The 27,499-nt window shown below is 34.7% G+C and overlaps 1 protein-coding gene across 2 annotated transcripts; it reads right to left on the bottom strand.

Moving 5' to 3' along the window:
- Positions 1–672: 672 nt before the first annotated feature.
- LOC148939146 (uncharacterized) lies at positions 673–27,217 on the bottom strand. 2 transcript variants are annotated; one of them, XM_089107093.1, is made up of 5 exons: positions 27,076–27,217; positions 26,368–26,504; positions 5,871–6,162; positions 4,195–4,371; positions 673–778 (listed from the first exon to the last, which is right to left on the bottom strand). In XM_089107093.1, the coding sequence occupies exons 3-5, from the start codon at positions 6,158–6,160 to the stop codon at positions 673–675; spliced, it is 573 nt and encodes a 190-aa protein (XP_088963219.1). In that variant the 5' UTR covers positions 6,161–6,162; positions 26,368–26,504; positions 27,076–27,217. The 2 variants fall into 2 exon arrangements, with proteins under 2 accessions (XP_088963219.1, XP_088963220.1); XM_089107094.1 differs by lacking the exon at positions 26,368–26,504.
- Positions 27,218–27,499: the final 282 nt, after the last annotated feature.

Raw genomic sequence — 27,499 nt, 5'->3', positions numbered from 1 at the left:
AATCGTTTAAATTCCCTGTAAAAATTAAAATAATGAAACTGTTTTTTTCAACTGAAAGTAACGAGCGACAGTAAAACTTAATGCGGGCAGAAACTTCGTAAATGAGGGGGGCTACCTTTTCCTCAACCTGATCTCTTTAAAATAAAGTATTAAAATTCTTTAAAAATACTTCTCATTCAAATTGAACAGCCCTTGTGTTTCAACAGTGTTTCTTATGACCGTTAATTACTTTTGACGTCGCTTGGCCGTTATCGCCAGAAAAAGGCTAATGAATTGAATCGGTCTTAAGCCGCCTTTAGCTGCAATTAAATGGTATAAATAGTCGTTTACTATGTATAATTTTATATATCTAGGTTTCTCATTCTATGGTTTTTTATTCCGAGGTTTCTAAGATTTATTCCAACATCTTTATTCTAAAGATCTTTATTTTAAAAGATCTTATTTTAAGATCTTTTCTATTTCTAAGGTTATTTAGATTTCCAGATTTCTAGTTCAACATTTCTATTTCTAATTCGTCATACTTCCTCAGAGTATTGACGTGTAAATAAATTTTCAGTCACTTTTGTAAAAAAAATCTTCTTAAATAAAGGAAATGAATATATCTGACTTATTTATATTCTACGAATTAAATTAAAAATAAATAGAGACGATATAAAAAAAAATTCTTCGGTCTTATTTTGTATGTAACTGACCACATTTGAATTTTTCACATTTATCACCATCATTAAATATCTTCAGATTATCATTGACGCTTTTTGGGGCCATTTTTCCAATTACGCTGAAAAAGATGAGTTATAATTAATAAAATAAAAACAAGAAGAGCATGAAGAGAGGAATTGAAGAACAAATTTGAGAAGATGAAGCAAGAGATGAAGATTTTCAAGAAACAAGAAACAATAATTAAACATTATTTAATAAAATTGATCGTATTGAAGTCGAATAAATTGAACTAACTGAAACGAATGAAATGAAGGAGTTAAATCCCCCTTTTCACGAGGTACTTCAACAAATGTTGGTATCTGCCCTTAAATTGTATGGTTCCTTCTGAATCTGCATCAAGGGGGAGGATAAGGGGTATTCCCCCCCCCCCCCCCAAAAAAAACTACCACAACAAAAGCAACTTTTGCTTGACTTGAAAAACACAACAAAAAGGCATGTAAAAAAATTTTGATGCAAATATTTTAAGTTTTTTGTAGACCCCCTTCCCGAAAAAATGCCTCCTCCCAAAAAAACAAAATTTTTGGATGTACCCTTGGCTCCTGTGTCTTTTTTTTGTTTAGTCTTTGTTTATTATTTATTATCGTTATTTTTATTTTCGGTTTTCAGAGTGCTGCTTGTTTTTAACTTGTTACTATCGTCAGTTTGGGCTCTAGTATTTTTTTTTTTTCAAACTTTGACTGTTTTTTTTCCAAGACTTTTTTTCTAGTAACCAACTGTTTTTAAATTTTTCCTTCTATTGTTACTGAGTATAACTCACGTTATACCTACGATTCGTCTTTCGGTTTTAACCTTACCTGAAAATTTAATTCGAGTTTTTTAGCTTTTGAGATAATTTTGTATCTTATTTAGCTTAACTTATATTTTGGCAAAGTTTTAATCTTTGGAGTTTCAGTTTTAATTTAATTGAGTAGATCTTGCAAATAATAATTTCAATGTAGTAACAGATTGTTCTTTGTAGTTCATATTCGTTTATTAATTTAGAATTATAAAAAAGAAAGACATTGCACCCCATCCACATCGGGCCCCATTGTCCAAAAACTGGGGAATAAAAGTAAATGAGACAATGAAAAAAGAGCAACCAGATGCTATTTATCACCATTAATAAATTCAAATCAGGTATTCCACAGCCCAATAAAAAAAAACATAAATAAAATAAAGAAAGGTGACGGAACCCTCTTACAACCAAATCGAAAAAAACGAATGTAAAATACCACTCTTATATAATCGACTCAAGAACAAAAATGGAACCAATTAAAAAAAAATGATCTTAACTCATATAAAAAAGAAAAAACAATGTCATAATAAATGCATAATCAAGCTCTGTGAAAGAATAGTATTATACTAAATAAAATTATAAACCACTATTTAGATTTAACTTAACCTTGAAAAATTCAACAATCAGAAATTTGAAAGTGCCACAAGAACGACAGCCGCTTGCTACAGCTGAAAAAGAATTCTTTACTATTGAAGAAGACACAAGAGAAAAAAAAAAAAATCAGAACGAAGAATAGGTGTGGCAGGAAACATGGTCGCCCATAAGGGGGGGGGGGCAGGACAAGGGGGCACTACCCCCCTGGCTGAATGGTAGTGTCATTTATTTGTATTAATTAAGAAAACTTTTTCCACAGAATAAGCTTTCAAAGAAAAGTAGAGCTCTATTAAGTCAAAAATGGGCAGAAACAGTCAAATAATCTTCCAAGCGTAAAGCTACCACAAATCAATATCAACAATTAAATGAAACTCAAAACGAACAGAAATTATAATAAATAGCCGATTCAAACTCAAAACGAGTAAAAATTAACATTACTAGGGCTGACAACCCCCATGCCTTCTCAAGACCGGAACATAACTTAGGCTTTACTAGAAAAAAAAACGAAAAAACCCAAATGACTGTGGATTGTCAGTTTGATATACCTATAAAAAGAAAACGAAGTGCCGATTAGACCAGGTAAGCCCCCCCTAAATTTCACCCTATGGGCGCCCATGGCAGGTGACCTTATGCTGTCATAAAATTGAGGATAATCTGATGATCAGTCACTATTCGTTTTAACTTAAGCTTATAAAATTCAAAAATTACACATTTTAAAACGCCAACAGAATAACAGCCTTGTGCCGCAAGGGAAGGGTAATTTTAATTCATACTATTGAAGATGCCACTAGAGAGGTAGAGTGAGAACAAACAAAATGTGTTAGGGGATACTTATGATTTCAGAACATTATAAGTAATATGATGAGCTGTTGGAAACAAAAATAGGAGACTGTACCACACTGCTACTGTAAATGACACATTTTGAATGACAGTCACAGTAGGTAGGGGCGTCGTTAGGGGGGCAACTACCACTCCAAATAATATGGAGAAAAAACTATTATATACCCCATGTCCCTTGATTATCTGGATATGGACCTCTCTTGCCTCCCCAACAAAATGCTGGCGATTCACCCCCTGACAATAGGAAGACAATTGGAAGTATCCAAACCAGATGTGGAAAAGCACAAGCAAGGGCGTAAGCTGATTTTAGATCTAAGAGGGCTTAAACAGCAGATAGATTTGTAGATTGATCGAACTGCCGCTGCAGTAGCAATTGTAGTACTATTTGCATGTCTTTAAGCATAATCCACCTTTATGAATTGTTCGAAAGATGAAAAGTAATTACTCAAAATTCAGAATAAAAAAAAACTTACTTGGAGAAAACACTTAGATCATAAAATTTTTAGAGTTCCTTCTGATTTATAATGTTCTCTTTAAGCATTTGTCAGTTTCCAAGGCAGACATGACAATGTTCTAACATTATTTGAACATCCAAAACATTAGACAATGCTACAGAGAGCAGATAGAGAGAAGAACATATCAGAACAACGTTACAGAGAAGAAAGCTTGACAACCTTAGATCACGATCCTGACTGTAACATGCCAAGTAATACGTTCTGACAGGTAGTACGACGAGTTGTAGTAGCATTTGCTGTACTTCATTATGAATGCTGTACTTCATTATGCTGTACAATGCTGTACTTCATTATGAATTGTTGCAAAGATGAAAAGTTGTTTTCAAAAATACGAATTTAGAATAAAACTTACCTTGAGAGTACACTCAGATGTTTATCATCAAATTTTTTTAAATCCTTCCCTATTTAAATAATGTTCTCTTCGGGTATTCGTCAGTTTCGAAGGAAGACACGTTCTGATATCGTTAGAACATCCACAACGTTATACAACAATACAGAAACAGATACAGAAAAGAACATAACAGAACAACGTTACAAAGAAGAGGATATGGCAACGTTAGTTCAAAGTTGTGCCAGGAATATGAAAGCTAATATGTTCTGACAGGTAGTACGAGGAGCTGCAGTAGCATTTGCAATAGCAAATGCCGTACATAATTATGAATAGTTGTAAAGTTGAATTGTTTCCAAAAATTGTTTCCAAAATTGTTTCCAAAATTGTTTCCAAAAATACTGATTTAGAAGAAAACCTACCTGGAGAGTACACTCAGATTATTATCATCAAATTTTTTGGAAATCCTTCCTGCTTCACATAATGTTCTCTTCAAGCATTCGTCGGTGTTCAGGGCAGACATAACAACGGCCGTTAGTCTATTCAACTCTTCTAAGCCATTTTTGTCTTCCATAGCTCTCCCTGACCTGCTTGATCTCCTAAAAATTAATGTGGTAAAAGTAATAATTTGATGAGGAGAAAAGAACCTTTTCCTCGCATTCGTAATTTGAGTAGATAGGCACGTGAAAGAGTTTCGTTTTTTTTTTGGGGGGGGGGCAAAAGGCCAAAGTTGTTAAGTAATATTTTTGTCGAATTAACGCTTACAGCCACTCGATTTCAACTCCATATTTGGCAACTATATATTCTACCAATTATGGCAAAATATATTTTTGGGAACCAAAATTAGTTTTATTTTATTAAGTACAGAGATATGGGGGTTAGGACTTGTGGTATTAAAATTCCGACTAAAAAAGTCTGTCTTATAAACAACTTATTGTTCAAAATGTTCAAAAACCCCAGGATACTATTTTACACTCCTTTTTCTTATGTGAAAATACACATTGAACTAGTATTGTTCACATTGAACTAGTAATTGAGCTGGCTTTACTTGAGTTTTATGGGGAAGGGGGGTGATTTTAAAAGAATATATGTTGTAGACACAATAAAAGCGTAAATACACTTCGTCGGTACTTCGACAGCCACACAATTTCTAAGCCTATGAAATATGAATTTTGAGTTTTGGAAGCCGACCTACGTAATATACATAGACTCTTTAGACTTTCGAAACATCGATGACTGTAATTTTTGTTGTTTTATTTTGGTGTGGGGGGGGGGGGGGGTTAGGCTCTCCCACTGCTCTTTTAGGTAAGAAGTGAAAGAACTGTATTATACTTGGCAAGATTGTCAACATCAAAACTGATTATCATGATTTTCATGGCTATGAGCGTGAAGTGATGGAAAAATAGTAAAGTGAAAAAGGAAAAATTGAAAACGAGACAACATAATTTTCTTTTTTGAAATACCATAGGAAAAACCTAATTTCATTAAATTTGCTCTGAGAGCTATTCAAGGGGGTGTACACTAGGGCAAGCTGTTGTTGGGTCCTTGACTAGGGGGGAGGGGTGTTATGGCCATGTTTTTTCTAAGGTGATTGCGTTACTTATTCACTAGTTCACATAATATTTTTCGGGGGGACGGGAGATTTTACCCCAGGCATGACCAACCTTAGAAATGGTCCTGTTGCTTCTTTACAAAGTTTGACTATTCGTCTTGATTTCATAGGAAAGTTTTTAGTACTTAAAAAAAAACTTCTTTTTCTAATTAAACGGGTCTTGTGTTTCAGGAGTCACTTTTAAAGATTTGGGTCAAAGGGTTGAACTTTAGCGTAAAGAGCGGAGTATTGAGGAGGGGGCAACCCGGCTCATATTCGTAATAATTTCTGTTCGTTTTAATTTTTAATGTTGCTCCTTACTATCAGATGAAAAAACTTCTTTTTTTTTATTTCTGACTGTTTTTTTAGTACTGCTAGGAAATCAATTTCCCCCTCAATGGAAAGTCCCTCCCCTCATGAAAAATTCCTCCATGGAAAGTTCCTTCCCTACAGTTCGTTACCACAAACGGTTTGGATAGAGGAGGGAGAAAGAACTATAAATCCTACCCGTGTAACTCTACAAGTCCCAGCTTTCCTTTGATTGCATTTATGAAAAACAAAACCATTTTGACAACTACAATGACACCAAAAATGAAGAATCCAACGGTAAAAACGGGATAGAGCAGGTCCCCTTTGAAACCACCAAGGGATCCAATAGTCGATTGTGGTTCATATCCTTGATCATGCATAGAGTGGCTCGACATCGGGAATGGAGACATGGAAGGGATTGGTGGAGTACTTAATTCTCGAGATAGTAAAAATGGTGACCAATTGGAGTTCGGCATAGAGGGGTGCATTCCTAAAAAAGAGGAAAAATGTCATCATTCATTTTTTCATAAATTGGGGTGTAAAATTTTTTTTGTGTTTTGTTTTAACCTTCACATATGTTTGCTACTAACAATTCACTGCAACACAACTGGAGGCCAACACGGATGCACACGCTCCTCCTAAGCTCTAGCCTATTCGAAGCTCCACTCTTTGTTTCCTCCCTAGCCAATAAAATCCACCCTAAATCCCAATATTCCGTTAACCGTTAGTTCATAATGATATAATAAAAGTTGCACTCTTGAAAATTTTCGCTCTCCTGATTGAAAAGATTTTTTTCACTTAACACCTTTTTTCGGCTTTTTTTTACTCACTTCGTTGCACTCGTTGCTAGTTTCTGTTTTAATGCCCTGAGGTTGGGGATTAACATTGATTGGGGCTTATCAAAACACTGATAAATTATGGCCTAAAAATGATGTCTAGCTGAGACAGTTACAATAAAAGTCGTACCCCTGAAAGCTTTCTTAAACTGAAAACCTAAAGTACCAAGGACAGTGAAAATGAAATCTCATCATTTGAATTGGGTAAGTGAAAACTTAACCTGGTGTCTGGTATCTGGTGCATATGGTATCTATATTATTCCAAGGTCTTTATTTAAAGCACTAAGGGCAGTGAAAATAAAATCTGAATGTTTGAATTTGTTTAGTGGTAACTTGACCGGGTGTTTGGTATCTGGTGTCTGTTATCGGGTGTATCTGGTGTCTAGTGTACCAATTTTTGTATTTAAGTACTTTTGGCAGTGAAAATGAAAGCTGATTGTTTGAATTGGCTAAGTGGACATTTAACCTAGTGTTAAGTAATCTGGTGTCTGGTATTTGATGCATCTAGTGTCTCTTGTATTCCAGGGTCTTTACTCAAAGTACCAAGGACAGTGAAAATAAAAACTGATTGTTTGAATCGATTAGGTGAAAAATTAACCTGGTGTCTGGTATGTGGTGTCTATTATTTAGTGCATGAGGTGTCTATATTATTCCAAGGTCTTTGCTTGAAGTACTAAGGACAGTGAAAATATTAGCTGATGGTTGGATTGTTTGCTGATTGTTTGAATGGTAACTTAACCTGGTGCAGTGGCGGATCCAGGGGGGAGGGGCGAGGGGGCGCGCGCGCCCCTAGAATAATATAAAGTAGTGTAATTCACTTAATTAAAGCAAGTTTGCGTTTATTAAACTTGCTCCTAACGCAAGTTTATCGGATCAACCTATTTTACGCCCCCCCTAAAAAAATCCCAGATCCGCCACTGACCTGGTGTCTGGTATCTGGCGTTTGTTATCTGGTGTATCTGGAGTCTTTAGCATACCAAGGTCTGTACTTATAGTAGCAAGGACAGTAAAAATGAAAGGTGATTGCTTGAATAGGTTAAGTGGAAACTTAACCTGGTGTTAAGTAATCTAATGTCTGGTATCTGGTGTTTCTAGTATTCCAGGGTCTTTACTAAAAGCATCAAGGACAGTGAAAATGAAAGCTGGTTGTCTGAATTGGTTAAGTTGAAAATTATACAACATATGTAACTGAAGTTAGGAACAAGCAGGAATTCAATTTTTCTGAAAAACACCCATATGCAGTTAAGCAGTTTTTTGTGGTAGCGGGTGCCAAATTAAAAAAAGGAAAAAAGAAAAGTGGCTGAAAAATCAGCAAAAGAAGCTAAAAAGGTGTGACTTTTCGAAGGTGCAGTTGTCTTTTGAGATATGCAGATTGTTGATTGAATTCTTATGGACTAAAACCGTTGTCAAATTCAACTGTTTAGTTTTGCTCTTTTCACGGCTAGATGTGGCAACACTGACGAAAACATGTTATTGTCCTACAAACATCATACATTTTCAAACAAGCAAAAGTAGATTCATAGAGTCGTGATTTTTAGGTACCAGGGGACCAAAGGTGGGTCCAGGACCGAAGGTGGGTTCAGGGGATGAAATATGTTCTTGTTTTGACGTATTGGGGCTTTAAACTTTAAGCTTTCAAACCCATATTATTGCAGTGGTTTGTTCGAACGTTCATCAAAAATATTAGCTCCTTGTATAAAATTGATGAATTTGGAAAATTAATAGCTGGCAAATCCATTTTTACATAAATATTTGTCGTGGTAGTTGAGCATTTCCAATATCAAATCCTGTACTTAAAAAATAACGTTGCTAAAATAGTAAGGCTAATATTAGTGTATATTGGAAAAGCCTAGTTATCGTAGCTTAAAAGTTCACGCTATCCTTCATCAGTGGCATCAATGTAGCGTATACAGACGTTAGGACACTCTTTTACGGTACGTTTTTTGAACTATTTTAAAATTGTGTTTTCTTTACGGAGCTCAAGAGCGAAGTTCAAAAATTGAAAAAAATTATAACTTAGTCATGGTAGTAGAGAATTTACTAACGTGAAAATTGAGTACGTTAAAAATGACGTTGCTAAAACAGTAAGGCTAAAAATAGTGTATCTTGGAAAAGCCTATTTATCGTAACTTAACAGTTCACGCTATCCTCCATCAGTGTCATCAATATAGCGTATACAGAGGTTAGGGCACGTTTTATGGTACTTGTTCTCTTTACAGAGCTCAAGAGCGAAGTTAAAACTTGAACAAATTTTATAACTTAGTCATGGCAGTAGAGATTTTCTAACGCAAAAATTAAGTACGTTAAAAAAAACCGTTACTAAAATAGTAAGGCTAAGAATACTGCATCTTGAAAGAGCCTAATTATCGTAAATGAACAGTTCACGCTATCCTTCATCAGTGTCATCAATATAGCGTATACAGAGGTTAGGGCACGTTTTACGGTACGTATTTTGAACTTTTTTAAAATTTTGCTCTCTTTACGGGGCTCAAGAGTGAAGTTAAAACTTAAAAAAAAATTTTTTCTTATTAATGGCAGTATAGAATTTTCTAACGTGAAAATTGAGTACGTTAAAAATAAACGTTAATAAAATAGTAAGGCTAAAAATGCTGTATCTTGGAAAAGCCTATTTATCGTAGCTTAACAGTTCACGCTATCCTTCATCAGTGTCATCAGTATAGTGGGAGCTACAGAGACTATGGCACTTTTACGGTACGTTGATTGAACTTTAATTTTTTGCTTTTCCTTAGGGAACTGAAGAACAAAGGTTAAATTTAAAAAGAAAAAAAATTACTGCATTGCTGGTTACGAAAGATATACATACAAAACTAATTGAAATAAAGTGAGTCATGATGTTTCCATTATTTGTAAAATGTTAAAACTAGTGCTTTACTGAAAACTGAGTTGGCTCAGTTTTTTTAGAATTATAAATGTATGCTAAAAGTTATCGATATTATGGCAAGTAAAGTACTACTTGTTGTTTTATAAATTGGTCTTTTATTTTCTACAGGCTACTTATGGAATATTTTGCTCCTAAGCATCCAGTTTTTCTGGGGTTTGCTTTGTTTTTTTAGTAAAGGGTGAGTTTCAAGAATCTACAAATATTGGGAGATATCACAAGTTAGTTTATTTAAGCAAGTTCTGTAGTTACATCTCGCTTAGTTTACGAAGGAAGGGTTTCGTTGGTCCTAAGTTTCAACTTCACTCTTTACTTCCATAAAAAACTCAGTTTTTTTTACTAATATATTTAAATTACCCTCAAAAAGTATTTTAGTTATTTATTATTGTTGCAAGATGCCCCAGGATATATTTCCAAAGTTTGAGAGTTTGTTAATGAATCTTGGGGTATTATTAGGAAATTGGGGTATTAATGAATATTGGGGTATTATTAGGAAATTCTTAGTGGCGGCCCTGGTGGTGGTGTTAATAGAAGCAAAAATATTTTCTTCTGGGTACAGATTCCCTTAAAAAGCAGATTAACCAAACTTATAATTTTTTAAATATTTTGGTATTCGTTTAGACGTAGTTTTTCAACAACTTGCTGCTAAAAACAGTAAAAAAGGATTTTCTAGCTTATCCAAGCTCTTGTATCATTTATGGTTTGAAACCATAGAGACGGAAAAACAGAGGCCAGATTCTGAAAAATCTTGAGGTCATATTTCGTTGTTAGCCTGGGGTGACACTACTCTGGATTTACACGGTCTTACAATTGAAGCATGGAGTACAACGAAAGCCGGCGAGAATATGACCTCCAGGGGTGAATACAGGGGGGAGGTCTAGGGGGATCACGTGCCCCCAAGATTTTTCTGGCGCCCTCATTTTTCTCTTATTTTAGCCTTTTTTTAAATAGTCTTGTCAATTTAGTCAATAATTCGACCCTTGTCCAGTCCCCCCCCCCGAAGATTTTCCTCTAGATCCGCCTTCGCTGGCCTCTATTGTATTTTCTTTCTCTCCCCTTGCAACATAATTCCTATTTAATTGCTATTGTCCAGTAGCATTATTTTTTTCCAAATCCTGGGGGAAGGGGGCAAAGTTGGAGCCAATTTTCCCAAGTCAAGCGAAAATGACAGTGAAAAATGAGCATACCATAAAGGTATGCTTAAGAAAACTGATCCATTTCTGTGGATGATTGAATTACGAAGGTCTATCTTAGTTCTGACTATATTCTTGCTGACAGCGAAAACTAGTGAGAACCTGCCCCCGATTTCCATATATTCTTTCCCTCGATGCAACATGAAACATCTAATTAGTACGAATACTTATTGCATTTTTATTACAGGGTCATCTATAAATTTAGAATCAAACTTTAATTTGCCATAGATGGTGTTACTCTTTTCCCTGTAGTGTCTTTGAATACAGCGAAAAATGGCGAGAATCTGCCCTCTATTCTATTTTCTACCTCTCTGCTTCCTACAAAATTCCTTCTTAATTTCCACTGTCAAATAGTAAATAAAGCCAGGAATTTATTCCGAGCATCTCGCAAAGTCTAAATTCACTGTCGAACTTCATTTAGCCATAGGTGATGTTAAATATTTGATCACCGCGGTATCTACGAATACCACTTCTTGCCATTTTCCCAAGATCTTGGGATATTAGTGATATACTGAATCTTAGGATAAACATATACGTATGTATATATATACGTATATATATATATATATATATATATATATATATATATATATATATATATATATATATATATATATATATATATATATATATATATATATATATATATATATATATATATATATATATATATATATATATATATATATATATATATATATATATATATATATATATATATATATATATATATATATATATATATATATATATATATATATATATATATATATATATATATATATATATATATATATATATATATATATATATATATATATATATATATATATATATATATATATATATATATATATATATATATATATATATATATATATATATATATATATATATATATACTTATATATATATATATATATATACATACGTATATATATATATATACGTATATATATACATATATATATACATATATAAACATATATATATATATATATATATATATATATATATATATATATATATATATATATATATATATATATATATATATATATATATATATATATATATATATATATATATATATATATATATATATATATATATATATATATATATATATATATATATATATATATATATATATATATATATATATGCAAGAATTGGGATATTAAATTAGGAATTTAGTGAAAAAAGGAAAAAGTTTAGCTACTTTTCGCTATTTTGGAAAGGTGTTAGATTAGGGCTCATGATGAATAAGGAAGCTGCTAAGTCTTGTTTAGGCTGGGAAGGTATTAATAATAGAACACTAATTGCTCATTTTATGACTAAAAAGTTCAGGGTATCAGTTATAGTAGTATACGCCCCTGTAGAACTGACGGACGGAGATACTAGTGACTCAGATGAATTTTACTTACAATTACAGGAGCAAATAGACAGGGTCCCAGGTAGAAATACGAGTATGATGTTTTTACTAGGAGATTTTAACGCCCAGGTCGGTAGAAATAGGGATAGATGATATCCCAGGTAAATTTGGTGTAAGAAAAGAAAACAGTAATGGATACAGACTTTTGCAATTTTTTAGGTTAACAATCTAGTTATAACCAATACGGTGTTTGATCATAAAATGGCTCATAAGTTAACATGTTATTCACGTGATGGTAAGACAGCAAACCTTATTGATTATGTTATAGTAAACCGAAGACTGGCAGGATCGATACAAGATACTAGGTTATATTGGAGGGCTGTTGTTGATGTTAAGAGTAAAGATCACCATCTACTAGCGTGTAAGGTTAATTTAAAGTTGATATATTGGAAGGGTAGTTATCTGCTGGGAAGTTATTAAGTTGTTAGAGTTTAAGCTGAAAATTCGAGAGAAACTTTCCAGGAACAGTTGAATACTAAACTTGAGAGTTTAAAATTTGATAATGTGGAAGATGGTTGGAATAAGTTTAGAAAAATAATTTGTGAAGTTGCTGAAGGTGTATTAGAGAAGAAAGCTAGAACTGCGGCTAAGAATATCTGTGAAAAAGCTTTATGTTTAATAGAAAGGAGAAAGGACTTGTACAAGAATTATCTGAGTGATAGATCGTATGAAAACAAATGAAATGTAAAGAAAGTGGAGAAAGCATTAAAATATGAACTAAGGAGGTGTGAAGTGGAGGCCATGGATAAAATTACCGAGGATCTGGAAGATGCAGTTAGACGAAATAATAGTAAAATAATGTACTGGCACATTAACAAATTGAGAGGGAGTGGTCAATCCAGACTTGGCCCAGTTAAAGTTAGGAATGGTGTCGCAATTAGTGATAAGGAAAAAACTAAAGAGAGAGGGGCAGAACATTTTGAGAATTTGTTAAGCCGAGATAGAGTTGCAGGAAAAGATATGGAGGAAATGAAAAAGTTTGTGATACCTTGGATGTGAAGGAAGATTTGTTTTTTGTTTGTTTTTAGGAAGAATTATAAGGCTCCAGGTGCTGATATGGTGGTAAATGAGTTTTTTAAATATGATGGCTCTGAGGTTAGAAATAACATTATGAATGTGATTTTTGAAAAAAGGAAAGGACCTAACGATTTTTGAAAAACCTGAATTGAGCAACTTTATAAGAAAGGTGATAAGACTGAGTGTGGTAATTATCGAGGAATTAGTCTGATCTATTTAGGTAGAAAATTTCTTAGTAATATGATACTTTTTAAACTGAGAGATGCTGTAAACAAAGTTTTAAGAGAAAAGCAGTGCGGTTTTAGAAAAGGTAGAGTATGTGTCGACCAAATTTTCACTCTTAGGTTAACTATTGAGAAGTGCCTGAGTTGTCAAACACCTTTGGTCCTCAGTTTTATAGATTATGAGCAAGTGTTCGATTCTGTTTATAGAGGAGCTTTAGTAAAGGTTTTATCCTTGTATTGTATACCAGACATATACATTAAAGTGATTAGTGCTATGTACGAGAATAACAATGCTGCGGTTAAGGTAGGCAGCTGGTTAGGTTAGCGGGATGAGGTTAGCAGCTGGTTTTATATTAAGTCAGGAGTTAAGCAGGGTTGTGTTCTATCCCCCTTTATATGGATTATTTTGGTCGACTTTGTTTTAAGGAGCACAGGAAAGGCAATGGGAGACCATGGAATCAAATGGGGAGGAAAAAGTCTCCTGGACTTGGATTAAGCTGATGATTTAAGCATCCTAGATGAAAGTGTGAGCAAAATGAATGAAGTTTTAGAGGTTTTGCAAGTTCAGGGTGCTAGAATTGGTTTGAAAATTAATGTTAGGAAGAGTAAGTCACTAAGGCTAGGAATAAGTGGAGATGAAAAGGTGACGTTGGGTAATGAAAAGATTGATCAGGTGGGCAGCTTTACTTACCTTGGTAGTATTATTAGTAAAGATGGCGGGAGCAGTGAAAATGTTAAAAATAGAATAGCCAAGGCTCAGGGTGTTTTTTCACAGTTTAAAAATAGTTTGGAAGAAAAGGAAGATAAGTCTGCAAACCAAGGTTAGAATATTAGAAGCTATAGTGATGACAGTGGTCAGATATGGCTCTGAAGCAAGGACGCTGTGAAAAGCGGATGGCGATTTGCTAGATGTTTTCCAGAGAAATTGCTTAAGGATTGTTCTGGGCACCTGGCTGAGAGACCGTATTTCAGGGAATAAGCTATACGAAAAATTTGATTCAATACTACTCACTAGAGTTCTAGCCAGAGGATGGTTGATGTGGCTAGGGCACATTGGGCAGATGAAGGATGACAGATTGCCGAAGATTGTTCTTTTCGGCCAACCATCTAGGGCTAAACGGAAAGCAGGTTGTCCCCATCTGGGGCGGGAGGACGTCATAAAGAAAGATTTAAAGGACACGGGAACTCCGTTGGAAGCTGTAAAAAGGGAGGCTTTGAATAGATTGGGATGGAGGAGGAGCGTGCGCAGCTGTTTTGGCCTCAGGCGGCTTGGTGCTGCGGTGAGTTGTTAGTAGTAGTAGTAGTTGGGAAGGGAATACTCCGAAAACTTGAACAGGGGGATAGCAACTGAATAATTATATGGCATATCAACTATAATTGTCTTTCTCCTCCTTATCCTGTTTTTTGTACTCCTTTTTAGAGATCATGACCTCAAGGGTCGTATCCACCTGAATGGGGTTCTACCTGATTTGACAAAAAACAAACAAACAGAAAAATCTCTAAAAAAAAAAAAAAAAAAAAACAAACAAACGAGACTGTGGCCAGTGGAGATAAAAGTAAAAAAACAGAAACAAAAAAACGCGTATATTTCGCATTTATAAAAACAAGGCTTATAAAGAAATAAAGAAACAAAAAAACAAAAAACAAGATGAAACTAAAAACCAATAAAACCACTAACAAAAAAAAAAAAACAACAAAAATGTACAATCGGCGCAAACAAAGCCAAATAGGGAAAAGATGCTAATATATATTTACTTCAGTGAGGACACCAGAGTAACTGAGGAAAAATAAAAAACTGTAAATTACTTTAATTATTCAGTTGCGAAATAATCCTTTTGTTAGCTATTACTGAAGCAAATCGTTTTGGTCTAACAGGTAAAATAGTCCCCTGGTGATTATTTAAAATCTTTACTCCCTTATTGACAATTGATTCACTCTTTAGAAGGTTATCATAAATTGGGTCAATATTTAAATTACCCGTGTCCCTATTTATGGAAAGGTTAGCAAACATATGTTTTTTAATTTCTATGGCTTCCCTGGCCCATTGGGTGTACCCCTTATCATTAGAAATAGCCAAGGCTTCATCAACTTTTACCAAATGATCTGGTTGAAGCCAAATATGCTCTGCTAAAGCTGAAACGAAAGTTTCTGGAGGCTTGCTTAATTGTAGGGTTTTTTCTATTGAATTACGGTGTTCAATAAACCTTTCAACAAATTGTTGGTGAGTCCTACCAATATAGAACTTCCCACAAGAACACGGAATTTTATACACCCCACTTACTAAATTTCCCCGAGTTAAATCCTTACCAGAACTAAAAAACTACTCATTGGCCTCAGCGATTGGAAACATGTATCAATACCAAATTTACGTAAAACCCTTGAAAGTTTCTCCCCCAAACCAGGTACATATGGTAATGAAATGAAGCTTTTTGATACAACTAAATCTAAAGACTGAGAAACCTCAATAACCCTACTACTATGTTTGGCCCGTCTATTTTCAATTATTTTATCAATGAATAATTAATATAATTTTATTAATTAAAAGGGATTTCTATTTACTTTTCTTGATTTACAGAAGACCTATGTACAATGATATGTATCTAAATTTTGATTCTTACCTCGATATGTCTATGAAATGGGGGGTTGTGGTTTTATTCGTGGTTAGAGTCATTAATACTTGTTCCCAGGACTGCCTGGATTAGGACTTGTCACACTTAAGTGATATTTTATTTTGTAATAATTATCCAATTAAGTTCATTGATAAAATAATTGAAAATAGACGGGCCAAACATAGTAGTAGGGTTATTGAGGTTTCTCAGTCTTTAGATTTAGTTGTATCAAAAAGCTTAAGATCGGCTTAAGATCTTTCATACCTGATTTGAATCCCCCCCCCCAGTAGAAAATATCTAGCACGTACAAAAGTGATAAAAATAGATTTAAGCAAAATTTCGTTGCGTCTTGTAATTTTTTTTTGTAAGCCTTCCCATCATCTGAAGAAAATCCCCTTCTCCAAATAAAAATACTGGACACATCCTTAATAACCTCCCTTATCGTTTCATATAATATGTCTTTCCCAATGTAGAGTCAATTCAAAAATATGTTGGGGAGTGGGGGGATGTATTTTTCAAAATGTATGGACGGGGGGGGGGTATTATTTACCCTATTACTACTACTACTACTACTAACAACTCACCACAGCACCAAGCCACCTGAGGCCAGCACAGCTATGTACGCTCCTCCTCCATCCCAATCTATTCAAAGCCTCCCTTTTTACACCCTCCCAGGAAGTTCCAATTTCATTTGAATGTTTCTTTATGATGTCCTCCCACCCCATACAAGGACAACCTGCTTTCTCTTTGGCCCCAGACAGTTGGCCGAAAAGAACAATCTTCGGCAATCTGTCATCCTTCATCCGCACAACGTGGCCTAGTCACCTCAACCTTTCTTTCATTATAGCCCTAGAGAACGGTATTGAGCCACACCTTTTGTACCGCCTATTGTTTGAAATACGGTCAGTCAGCCGGGTGCCCAGAACAATCCTTAAGCAATTTCTCTGGAAAACATCTAGAAAATCTTCATCTGCTTTTCGAAGCGCCCATACTTCAGAACCATTTTTGCCTACTGTCATCACGGTAGCTTCTAATATTCTAATCGTGGTTAACGGTGATATAAACATTGATCTATGAAACCAAGCTATCCCAATTAAGCATGTTTTTTAGGGGGGGGGGGATTCGCTTCGGATGCGTATAGCTTCCAACATTTTGGAATATATATGGAATTTCTAATCATTTTTGTACCTTCCACAATGTCCCGTCGTCATTCGTACTATTTTCAAAGCTTTATCCCCTCTTCCCCTGAAAAATATCCTTCGTAGAAGGATCGTCAAATTTTAATCTGACACGACAAAGAGCGGTTTTCATTGGCTGTCAGTGGCGCTTCGACTAAAGACATAAAATACAAATAATGCTATTCCACGATCCTTTTGGTTTGTATTTGGAGCTTCTGGTACAATTTTGAATACCAGCCATAAATGTTCATGCACATTGACAGTGTACAAGCACACTGGTTCAAAATAGTAATATTTGAATATTTTTAAAATGAGTACGACACTTATTGACTACCTTCGACACCCTTCAAAAGTTGACGAGTCATTATCGTTGTCATTAAAAAAAAAAAAAATAAAAAAAAAAAAATAATATGGTTATGCACGAAGCAAACTAGTTACAGGCTTTGATAAGAAAACAACCAAGAATTATGAATCTCTGAGGGAAGGGTTGGAGGCAGAGCCGGCCTTACTGATGCGCGGGGCCTGGTGTAGCCGCCAATGCGCGGGGCCTTCGACAGGGGCGTTTTTGAAATTGAAAACAAAAGAAAAGGACATTTATCTGGTAGCCAGGTTCAAAAGACCCTAACAAAGGAGGCTTTTGACAGTCGTAAGGAGTTTGTGATAGTTTTACAACCACTAGCCCCGCTCCACATAAAGGAAGGCTCCACATTTGGAAACCCCAGCCGTATATTCCTTGGCTCTTTCTGAGAGGCCTCACACGGAGTCACAAAAACACCCACGTGATTGTAATTCGTAACACATTTGGCTCTGTAAACGTTGGGCCCCGGTAGGCATGGGTCCTTGGTCGGTCGCCCAACTTACTATCCCCCCCCCCACAGGCCGGCACTGGATGAATGTATCAACCACTTCGTGGTAACGAACTACAATTAACCGAAACTTTAAAAAACAAAATTTTGATACCAATAGATACATTCGAAGAATTGGATTTTTATGCTGATTTTAAATATATAAGTTTCATCAAGTTTAGTCCTACCCACCAAAAGTTTTTAGCCTGAGAAAATTTGTCTTATTTTCGAAAAAAGAGGGAAGCACCCCCTAAAAGTCATAAAATCTTAATGAAAATCACACCATCAGATTTAGCATATAAGAGAACCCTACTGTAGAGGTTTCAAGCTTCAGATTCAGCGTATCAGAGAACCCTACAGTAGAGGTTTCAATTTTCATTCGAATCCTGTAGAGGATTCGAACGGAAATTAAAAGTTCTAGTGCCCTTTTTGAGTGACCAAGAAAATTGGAGGGCAACTAGGCCCCCTCCCACACTTTTTTGTCCAAAGTCACCGAATCAAAATTTTGATAGCCATTTTGTTCAGCATAGTCGAAATATCTAATAACTATGTCTTTGAGGACGACTTAATCCCCCACAGTCCTCGGGGGAGGGGCTGCAAGTTATGAACTTATCCCATTGTTTGCATATAGGCTAGTATTGGTTATTGGTAAGTATACAGACGTTTTCAGGGAGGATTTTTTCTGGTGGGGGGGATTGGGTTGATTGGGAGGATCTTTCCGTGGAGGAATTTTTCATGAGGGAAATAACTTCCATAAAGGGGTGTTGGATTTCCTAGCATTGTTTAGAAAACAATCAGAAATTAAATAAAAAACAAGTTTTTTCAACTGAAAGTAAGGAGTAACATCATAACTTAAAACGAACAGAAGCTATTACGTATATGAGGGGGTTTATTCCCTCCTCAATACCTCGCTCTTTACGATAAAATATTCTTAGCAATTTCAGAAGAGCTATTTATTCTAAGTAAACGGTCTTTATGATTCAGGGGTCATTCTTAAAGAATTGGAAAAAAAAATTCAAACTTTAGCGTAAAGAGCGAGGTATTGACGAGGGGGTGAGCCCCCTATTTTTCGTATATGAGGAAGTTCGCCCCTCGTTAGTACCTCGCTCTTTACGGTAAAGTTCGAATTTTTGTTAAATAATGGTCGATTTAAGCAATAATTCGGGTACTGGTACATTATGCGGGGTTCGCTATATACTGTATCAAAGAAACCAGTGTCACGAAACTCGTCAAACTGCTATTTCATTAGCATACAACGGGTGATTTGCTAGATAAATTGATGGCAAAGCGTGGTTTCTCAATATTTAAACGATTGTTTTTTGGGGGGTTTAGGAGGGAGAAAGGTAGCTAGGTTCGGTTAGGTTACGTGTTTAATATATGCTATGCTTTACCCCCCCCCCCTCTAATGTGAAAATATATAGCCCAAATTTGTTTGTAAATTATTATATATTCATCCTATTTTATTTCATTAGCATTAACCAAACTTGACTTCTTCGCGGTGCCCTCACAATGCACCAGTACCATAATCTGTTTGTGTTATTTCCCGGCCATTCTTATTATTTATTTTCAAACAGTTCGTGGTAACGAACTGTAAGTAAGGAGCGACCCGGCTCAATGGTAACCGAAACTCTAAAAAACGGAATTTTGATACCAATAGATACATCAAAAGAGTAAGATTTTAATTCTGATTTCAAATATACAAATTTCATCAAGTTTAATATTACCCATCCAAAGTTACGCGCCCGAGAAAATTTGGCTGATTTTCGAAGAAAGGGGGAAAGACCCCCTAAAAGTTATAGAACCTTAAATGAAAATCACACCATCATAGTCAGCGTATCAGAGAACCCTACTGTAGAGGTTTCAAGCTCCTATCTACAAAAATGTGGAATTTTGCATTTTTCGCCAGAAGACAGATCACGGATGCATGTTTTTTTATTTTTTTCCCAGAGGTGATCTTATTGACCCAGTGGTCCTAGAATATCGTGGGAGCGCTCATTGGAATGGAAATTAAAAGTTCTAGTGCCCTTTTTAAGTGACCAAAAAAAATGGAGGGTAACTAGGCCCCCTCCCACGCTCATTTTTTCCCAAAGTCACCGGATCAAAATTTTGAGATTCCTGGTAGTGGGGGGGTGGGGGGTTCAGGCAGGGACGTATGCAGGGGGGCCTCCGGGCCCGGGCCCCCCCGAAATTTCACGATTTTTTTCATTTTCCCATAATTTTCTGATTTTTCTCACAGAATAATCGGTTTGAAGGATTGGGCCCCCTCGAGAACAAATTGGCCCCCCCCCCGAAACAAATTCCTGCGTACGTACCTGGGGTCGGGGTTATGGAAGAGGATCTTTCCACGAAGGAAGTTTTCATGGGGGACGGGACATTGCTATGAAGGGGACGCCGGACTTCCCAGCATTATTTAAAAAAAGATCAGACATTAAATATAAAAAAACAAGTTTTTTAACTGCAACAGCAGCAACATCAAAACTTTAAACGAACAGAAAATATTACATATATGATTGGGTTCACCCCGCTAATCAATACCTCACTCTTTAAGCCAAAGATTTTTTAGTACTTTCATAAGAGCTATTTATTCTAATTAACAGCCTTTTTGATTAAGAGGTCATTTCTAAAGAATTGGAACAAAATTTGAACTTTCGCTTAAAGAGCAAGGTATTGACTAGGGGGTGAACCCCCTAATAAATGTATTAAAAATATATGAACATAGAAGTTCGTTACGTAAGTTAATTCGTAAGTTACGTATATTTATTACTAATAAAAACGTTCGTAAATAAAATGAAACAAGTTTCGAGAAAGCCATTTAACCAAATAAAAGTAAATTAATATGAAAATTTTGTTTTAATTATTCATGTACTGTGAGCCAAGATCAAAACCTGCCTTTATTCAAAAACGTTCAAAAATTAAATAAAAAAAACAAGTTTTTTTAAATAAAAGTAAGGAGCGACATTAAAACTTAAAACGAACAGAAATTATTCCGTATATGAAAGGGGATGTCTCCTCCTCAACGCCTTACTCTTTAACGTTAAAGTTTGACTCTTTCCCACAACTCTATTTTCTTAAACAATAAAAAACTTTAGCGTATCGAGCGAGGCGTTGAGGAGGGGACAGCCCCTTTCATATACGGAATAATTTCTGTTTGTTTTAAGTTTTAACGTCGTTCCTTACTTTCAGTTTAAAAAACTTGATTTTTTTTATTTAATTTTACCTTAAGAAGCTACATAACTATGATTCTTATGTGATAATAAACCAAAGATATTGTATGTCTCCGGCTTGTGGTTGTTATTAAATAAAAGTTTTTTTCCAACTGAAAGTAAGGAGGTTTTTTCAACTAGGAAATTTAAAACGAGCATATATATATCTTTTAAAGATCTTTTCTTTTATTCATTTCAGTGATTTAAGAATCGCTCAACTTGTGACTCATTTTCATAAAAATAGTTTCGAGCTCTGTGGCCGTTTTGTTACTATGCCTCACAAAATTAGTTCTGCAAACATCACTAGTTTAAGTTCCTTTGGAGAATTTTTCCATGGAGAAATATCTCGTGGGGGAATAAAACTTTCCATATAGGTGGCATCTGGGCTTCCCGAAATTATTTAAAAAACGACCAGCAATTAAATAAAAAACAAGTTTTTTCAACTAAAAGTAAGAAGCAACATTAAAACTTAAAATGAACAGAAAACATTTATGTATATGAGATGGGTTGCCTCTCCTCAATAGATTCTCAACGCCCCGCTCTTTACGCTAAAGTTTTTTATTGTTTTATAAAGTAGATCTTTGAGAAAGAGTCAAACTTTAGAGTAAAGAGCGGGACATTGAGGAGAGACAGCCCCTTTCATATACGGAATAATTTCTGTTCGTTTTAAGTTTTAAGGTCGCTCCTTACTTTCAGTTAAAAAAAAAACTTGTTTTTCTAATTTAATATACTTTAAAGGTCCTCCTTGGGCATGACTTAGGCTTTAGAAACTATGAAAATGTTATTACCCTTACTCAACTAGTTTTCCAAAATAGCAGAGTGCTTCTCATTTAGAATCACACCCTTTCAAACCTTCATTTGATTGGCCAATCTCGTAAGTCGCGTTTGAAAATCGAACCTACTAAATTAAGGACAGCATCTATGATTACCACTGAAGTTAAGTGAAGTTTCGTTTCTATCCACAAGCGTTACCACAGTGGGGCTAGGGGATAACAGTATATACACTAAGCTTTTGCTTAAGGTTGAGGGGGGAATAAGTGGGTTGAACCTGCAGAAGAAAAGAGCAGAGAAAATTGGAAAAACGACTGTTATTCTTTTTTTTCTAACATTAGTCACTAACTTAATTTTGCTATTTAACCTAACTGTTAATTTTGCTATTATTACTTAATTTTGCTATTTAACCTAATTTTGTTGATTTTGTTATTATTACTTAATTTTGCTATTATTATTTAATTTTGTTATTGTTGCTTAATTTTGCTATTTAACAAAATTTTGTTAATTTTGCTATTATTACTATTATTATGACGAGATTTTTTGTGTATGTCCCATTATTTACACCCCCAACCTTACGAGCTCTGCTCTCTGTTGGGAGGTTAATGTTTTTTTTTGCATTTTTAAGTATTTTAAATAAATTATCTAAGTATCTAACTTAAAAAGACGAAAATTCCTACCTATTTTTTATTCCTTAGTCTTTGGTGTCAAAACTGAAACTGAAATCGAAAATTAAAGGGCGAATGAAAGAAAGGGAGGGTGGTGAACTTGTTTCTAAGAAAGTGAGTTTTAAAAGCCCTTGAATGTTTTAAAACAAGTTCAAGACAGGGTGTTGAACTTTCTTGAACCCACATGTAACCCGGATATACTTTTTAAATTAAGGGTATTTTGAGGTAAAAGGTAATTCATTGTCATTAAGGAATTTATTTTGGAATCCGGATCTAGATAATAAATGTGAGAATGGGGAACGACGAAACTACATTTCTACCCTCATAATTACTAAAAGTATTATCTGAGCAAAGTTTTAATTTTTTAGGTAAGTATATACTTGTTTCAGCATACAATGAACAACTAATAGAGGTATAAAAATAAGACACAAACAGCCAAGTTGGTTCCGTTGGCCACATAATCAAGTTCTTTCTCTTTGGCTGCTCAATTTTGCGGATGTACGAATTTTCCATGGGGGAGAATTTTCTGCGGAGACGGGGAATTTTCTGCATAATTTTCTGCGGGAGGAATTTTCGGCGGAAGGGGGTTATTTTCCACGAGGGGAATCTTTAAGGGAAGGTATTCTCCGATGGATATTTTTGGGTCAATTTCTGGGGGGGGGGGCGGGGGGGGGGGTAAACACCTAGACCCAGTATTACCATATTACTCTGGTTTTAAATTTATACTGTTGATTGGGGGTGCCTTTATCCCTACCCTTTGTCCTTCAAACCCAAATGTGGGAATATACTGTACAATCTCCATTCATTTTTTAGGAGTTAATTTAGACTTATAGGGGATTAATTCAATCTAGACATAGGTGCTAATGGGGTGACAGCTTTCATCTTATTGCGGAAACAGTCATTTTTATTCGAAATTGAACAACTACGTCTACTACTACTACTAACAATTCACCACAGCGTCAAGCAGCCTGAGGCCAACACAGCTACGCACGCTCCTCCTCCATCCCAATCTATTCAAAGCCTCTCTATTTACACCCCTTCAAGAAGTTCTATTTCCCTTACATATGTCCTTACGACCGCATCCGCCCACAACTTAAGACGACCTGCTTTCCGTTTAGCCTTCGACGGTTGGCCAAAAAAAGCTGCAATTTAAAATTGTAGCTTTTAAATATTGAAGTAATTTGATAAAAGACCAAACAGTATAAAGAGTTGATGAAGCCAATAGCCCCCTTCTTTACTTTTTTGTGATGTGCAAATACCCTTAAACGATTCTCAATTATCGATGCATTGTTGCAATAAGCACATATAACACTGCACAAGTGCTGATTTTTATAACTGCATAAGTGCATATTTGTGTTATTTGTGTATTGTGTATTTGACATTTTAGTAGCCTATTTGTGTCATTTCTGTTTTTCCCCTGTATTTTTTTTCCTTGCCAAAGAGCCTTACGGAGGATTTTATGTTGAAGTATTTTTGTCGTAAGTTTATTGGTTGAATAAATCGATTGATTGTTTGATTGATTGCTTAAGTGCATATATATAAGTGCTGATTTTTGCAATGAGAACGGATTTTTAAAGTAAGCACATATACATAAATTCTATTCGTTTGAAGCTTCAGCATTAACCTATGCGTTCGTTTTGAAAGACTCGTGTTTCTATTTAATATCTGGAAGATGTTTTTATATGTTCTCCCCGCCCACCTACAAACATTCATAAATAAACACAAAAAACAGTCCATTTCTTTGATAAAAAGTGGGTGTTTAAATTTTGAATTTTAGGGTTATCTTACAAGGTTTCAAATCCTGCGTATACCAACTTGTATACCCTGCCTGATCCTTGCCTGATACTTGTTTATCGAACCCAGCGTATTTCAAATTGTATACCAAGTGTTGCTCGAATAAGGAAAATTGCCAATCATTCGGAAAATGTGGAAAAGACTAAAAAAAATAAGGGGAAGGGCAAACTTAATAAAATTTATGCCACTAAATTAGGGGTATCCAAGAGCTCTAAACTGGGGGTTTCAAGCCCCAATATCCAAGGCGATATTTTAAATTTTTAAAGAAGGCTGGTCACGTGTATATTTGATTGCCCCCACCCCCTTAAACGGGTGATTGCATAGAGGGAGAGTTATTGAATATCGGAGGAGGGGGGCTTGATACAGCCAAAAGTCCAAACCCTTGGTGCCTACTTTTATGTAGTAGTGCCTAATGGTAGTGGCTACCGTTTTCCATCTTACAACGAAAAATGCTGATTTTTGCCATTTTGGGCCGCAAAAAAAGTATTTGGCCCAGGGCCACAATGCCATCGAGAAAAAACCCTCACTGTTACAAAGCCCATACTTACAACTTTCTCACACGTTGTATTGCTGACTGTGATGCAGCATTACATAGTCACGCACAAACTATTTTGGAAATGGTAGGGGGTCAAAGGATGTACTTGCAGGGAAATGATTTTTGTAGGGGTATTTTTTAAGCTTGAAAGAGTATATATATATATATATATATATATATATATATATATATATATATATATATATATATATATATATATATATATATATATATATATATATATATATATATATATATATATATATATATATATATATATATATATGCTGAAAAATAACACCAACGCTTCCGTAAATGGCTGAAAAAAAAAATACGTGGAACCCAATTCGCTCTTAAACAACAACTTACATGTAGAAACAGTATGAATTCCAAAGCTTGGAATTCTACTGTTTTTAGAAAAAAAAATCCCTATTGTTTCTACTTGCAATTTGTTGCTTATGATGGAAAGGCAGTATGGTCTGCGTCGCTATTTACACTTCGCTCTTTACTAAGTCAACGCTTTTACGCTGACTATAATCCTATACACAAAAATAGCTAGATTTGCAACCATAAACTTAAGATAAGATAAAACCTATTTCAGAAAAATGGTTATTGCAAGGTCAGATTGGCCAGATTCTAGAGGTGCTCTTGAAGTACCAAACGCGGTCTTAATATAAGGGGCGCAAACAATATTCGCCACAGAACTTGTAACCAAACGGAAGAGACTACCTGATCCGTATGATTCATTCATCGATGCTGCATGATTCAGTGTATGATTTTGTTATCTGTTTGATTTATTTATTCATTTTACTCAATGATCCATTTGTCAATTCTGCATGATTCATTGTATGATGTATTTATCTGTTTGATTCATTTATTAGTTTTACTCACCGATTCATTTATCAGTTCTGCATGATTCATTGTATGATTTATTTATCTGTTTGATTCATTTATTCATTTTACCCAATGATTCATTTATCAATGCTGCATGATTCATTGTATGATTTATTTATCTGTTTAATTCATTTATTCCTTTTTGCTCAATGATCCAATTATCAATGCTGGATGATTCATTGTAAGATTTATTTATCAGTTTGATTTATTTATTCATTTTACTCAATGATTCATTTATCAATGCTGCATGATTCATTGTATGATTTATTTATCTGTTTAATTCATTTATTCCTTTTTGCTCAATGATTCTATTATCAATGCTGCATGATTCGTTGTATGATTTATTTATCTGTTTGATTCATTTATTCGTTTTACTCAATGACCCATTTATCAATGCTACAATAACAAGGACATTCGTGGGAGTAAGCAAAGATAAAGGCAAGATATGTACACGGCTTTTTTTTTCTGAGGGCAGTGGATGATATTTGAGGGCAGAGAATATATCACAACAACAAAAACTTAAAATTCGTTAGAAAGCTACGGAAAGTTGGACCTCTAGCCGCGATAGTAGCAAAATGTTTTTAAAATAATTACCCGTTTCGCTAGAATAAGCAGGAGATACAGTCAGGTGGCATGAAAGATGAGCCTGACCTGATGAACAGGTCTCTTTGAATCAGATCTGGTGAACTTCGTCTACAATCATCTGGTATGCTCTGTTGGTTGCCCATCTTCTAGAGCAATTAGAATAAATGTAAAGGTATAAAAAGAAAAACTAAAAAAAAAAACAAAATACGCTGACAAATAAAAAAAATTCTATTTTTTCGGTTGGCCAGATACATTTATATTTGCTAAGATAAAGAAGAAAAAAAATTGCGGTGCATTCCAAACTGAAAGTTACATAAATGTCCTTCTTGAACAGCTTTAGTAAATAAAAAAGATTATCCCACAAAAAGTTTTCCAGGGGAAACTAAAGAGGCATATTAAAATCTAAATTGAGAAAAGATACTCATCAAGGCCTATCCAGAGGGGCTTAGGAGTTTTGAACCCCTCCCCCGAAATATGTTCCCGACTCGTAAAAACATAACAAAATGAATATAAACAAATTTTTTGAAGCATTTTTAAAAGTTTTTTGTAACCCCTCCTCTCCAGAAAAAACCCTTTGTAAACACCCTGCCCCAAAAAAAGATCCTTGATACGGCCCTGAGAGTAATTAATTTAAAAAAAACAAAGTTTTTTCGAGGGAAGTAAAGAGCGAAGTTGAGACTTCGCTCTTTACTTAAACGAACAAAAATTATTACTTACCAGCCTATCTAACATATATCAATAAAATTAGTGCAAATAAACCAACTGGTGACATTTCCTTATGTTTGTAGGATTACAGAAAACTAGCACTTTATTGAAAACACAAAAGTCAAGTATAAAAAACAAGAATTTTGATTTAGGAGTCAAAAGTAAAAACGTAGCCTCACAAACAAACTAATCTATAACGCTTTTTATTGTCTTAACGGAGCTATGATATCAGTAAATTTAAGTATACAATTAAAATTATCTTAAAAACTTAGGCATAAAGATTATATGTTTAAATCAATAAACAGCATACAAAATAATGGATTGATTTATCAGGTAACATCTTGGTTTCACCTAGTATTACTCGAAATGAAGAACATATCAACTGTAATATGAACTCTGGAAATCCAGTTATTTCTCTCTAAAAAACGGATTGATT

This window comes from Artemia sp. Qi Xiang Cuo, chromosome 21, assembly GCF_049724085.1.
Source record: "Artemia sp. Qi Xiang Cuo chromosome 21, ASM4972408v1, whole genome shotgun sequence".
Taxonomy (NCBI): Eukaryota; Metazoa; Arthropoda; class Branchiopoda; order Anostraca; family Artemiidae; genus Artemia; species Artemia sp. Qi Xiang Cuo.
This window is presented reverse-complemented; position numbering and strand designations above follow the sequence as displayed.

Bases quoted from the DNA above. Each gene is read 5' to 3' on its own strand.
- LOC148939146 (XM_089107093.1), bottom strand. From the start codon at position 6,160: ATGCACCCCTCTATGCCGAACTCCAATTGGTCACCATTTTTACTATCT. The intron at 4,372-5,870 runs GTAGGATTTATA...ATTAATTTTTAG, and splicing joins GGACTTGTAGAGTTACACGG to GAGATCAAGCAGGTCAGGGA. The intron at 779-4,194 runs GTAGGTTTTCTT...CATCTTTTTCAG, and splicing joins AATCTGAGTGTACTCTCCAG to CGTAATTGGAAAAATGGCCC.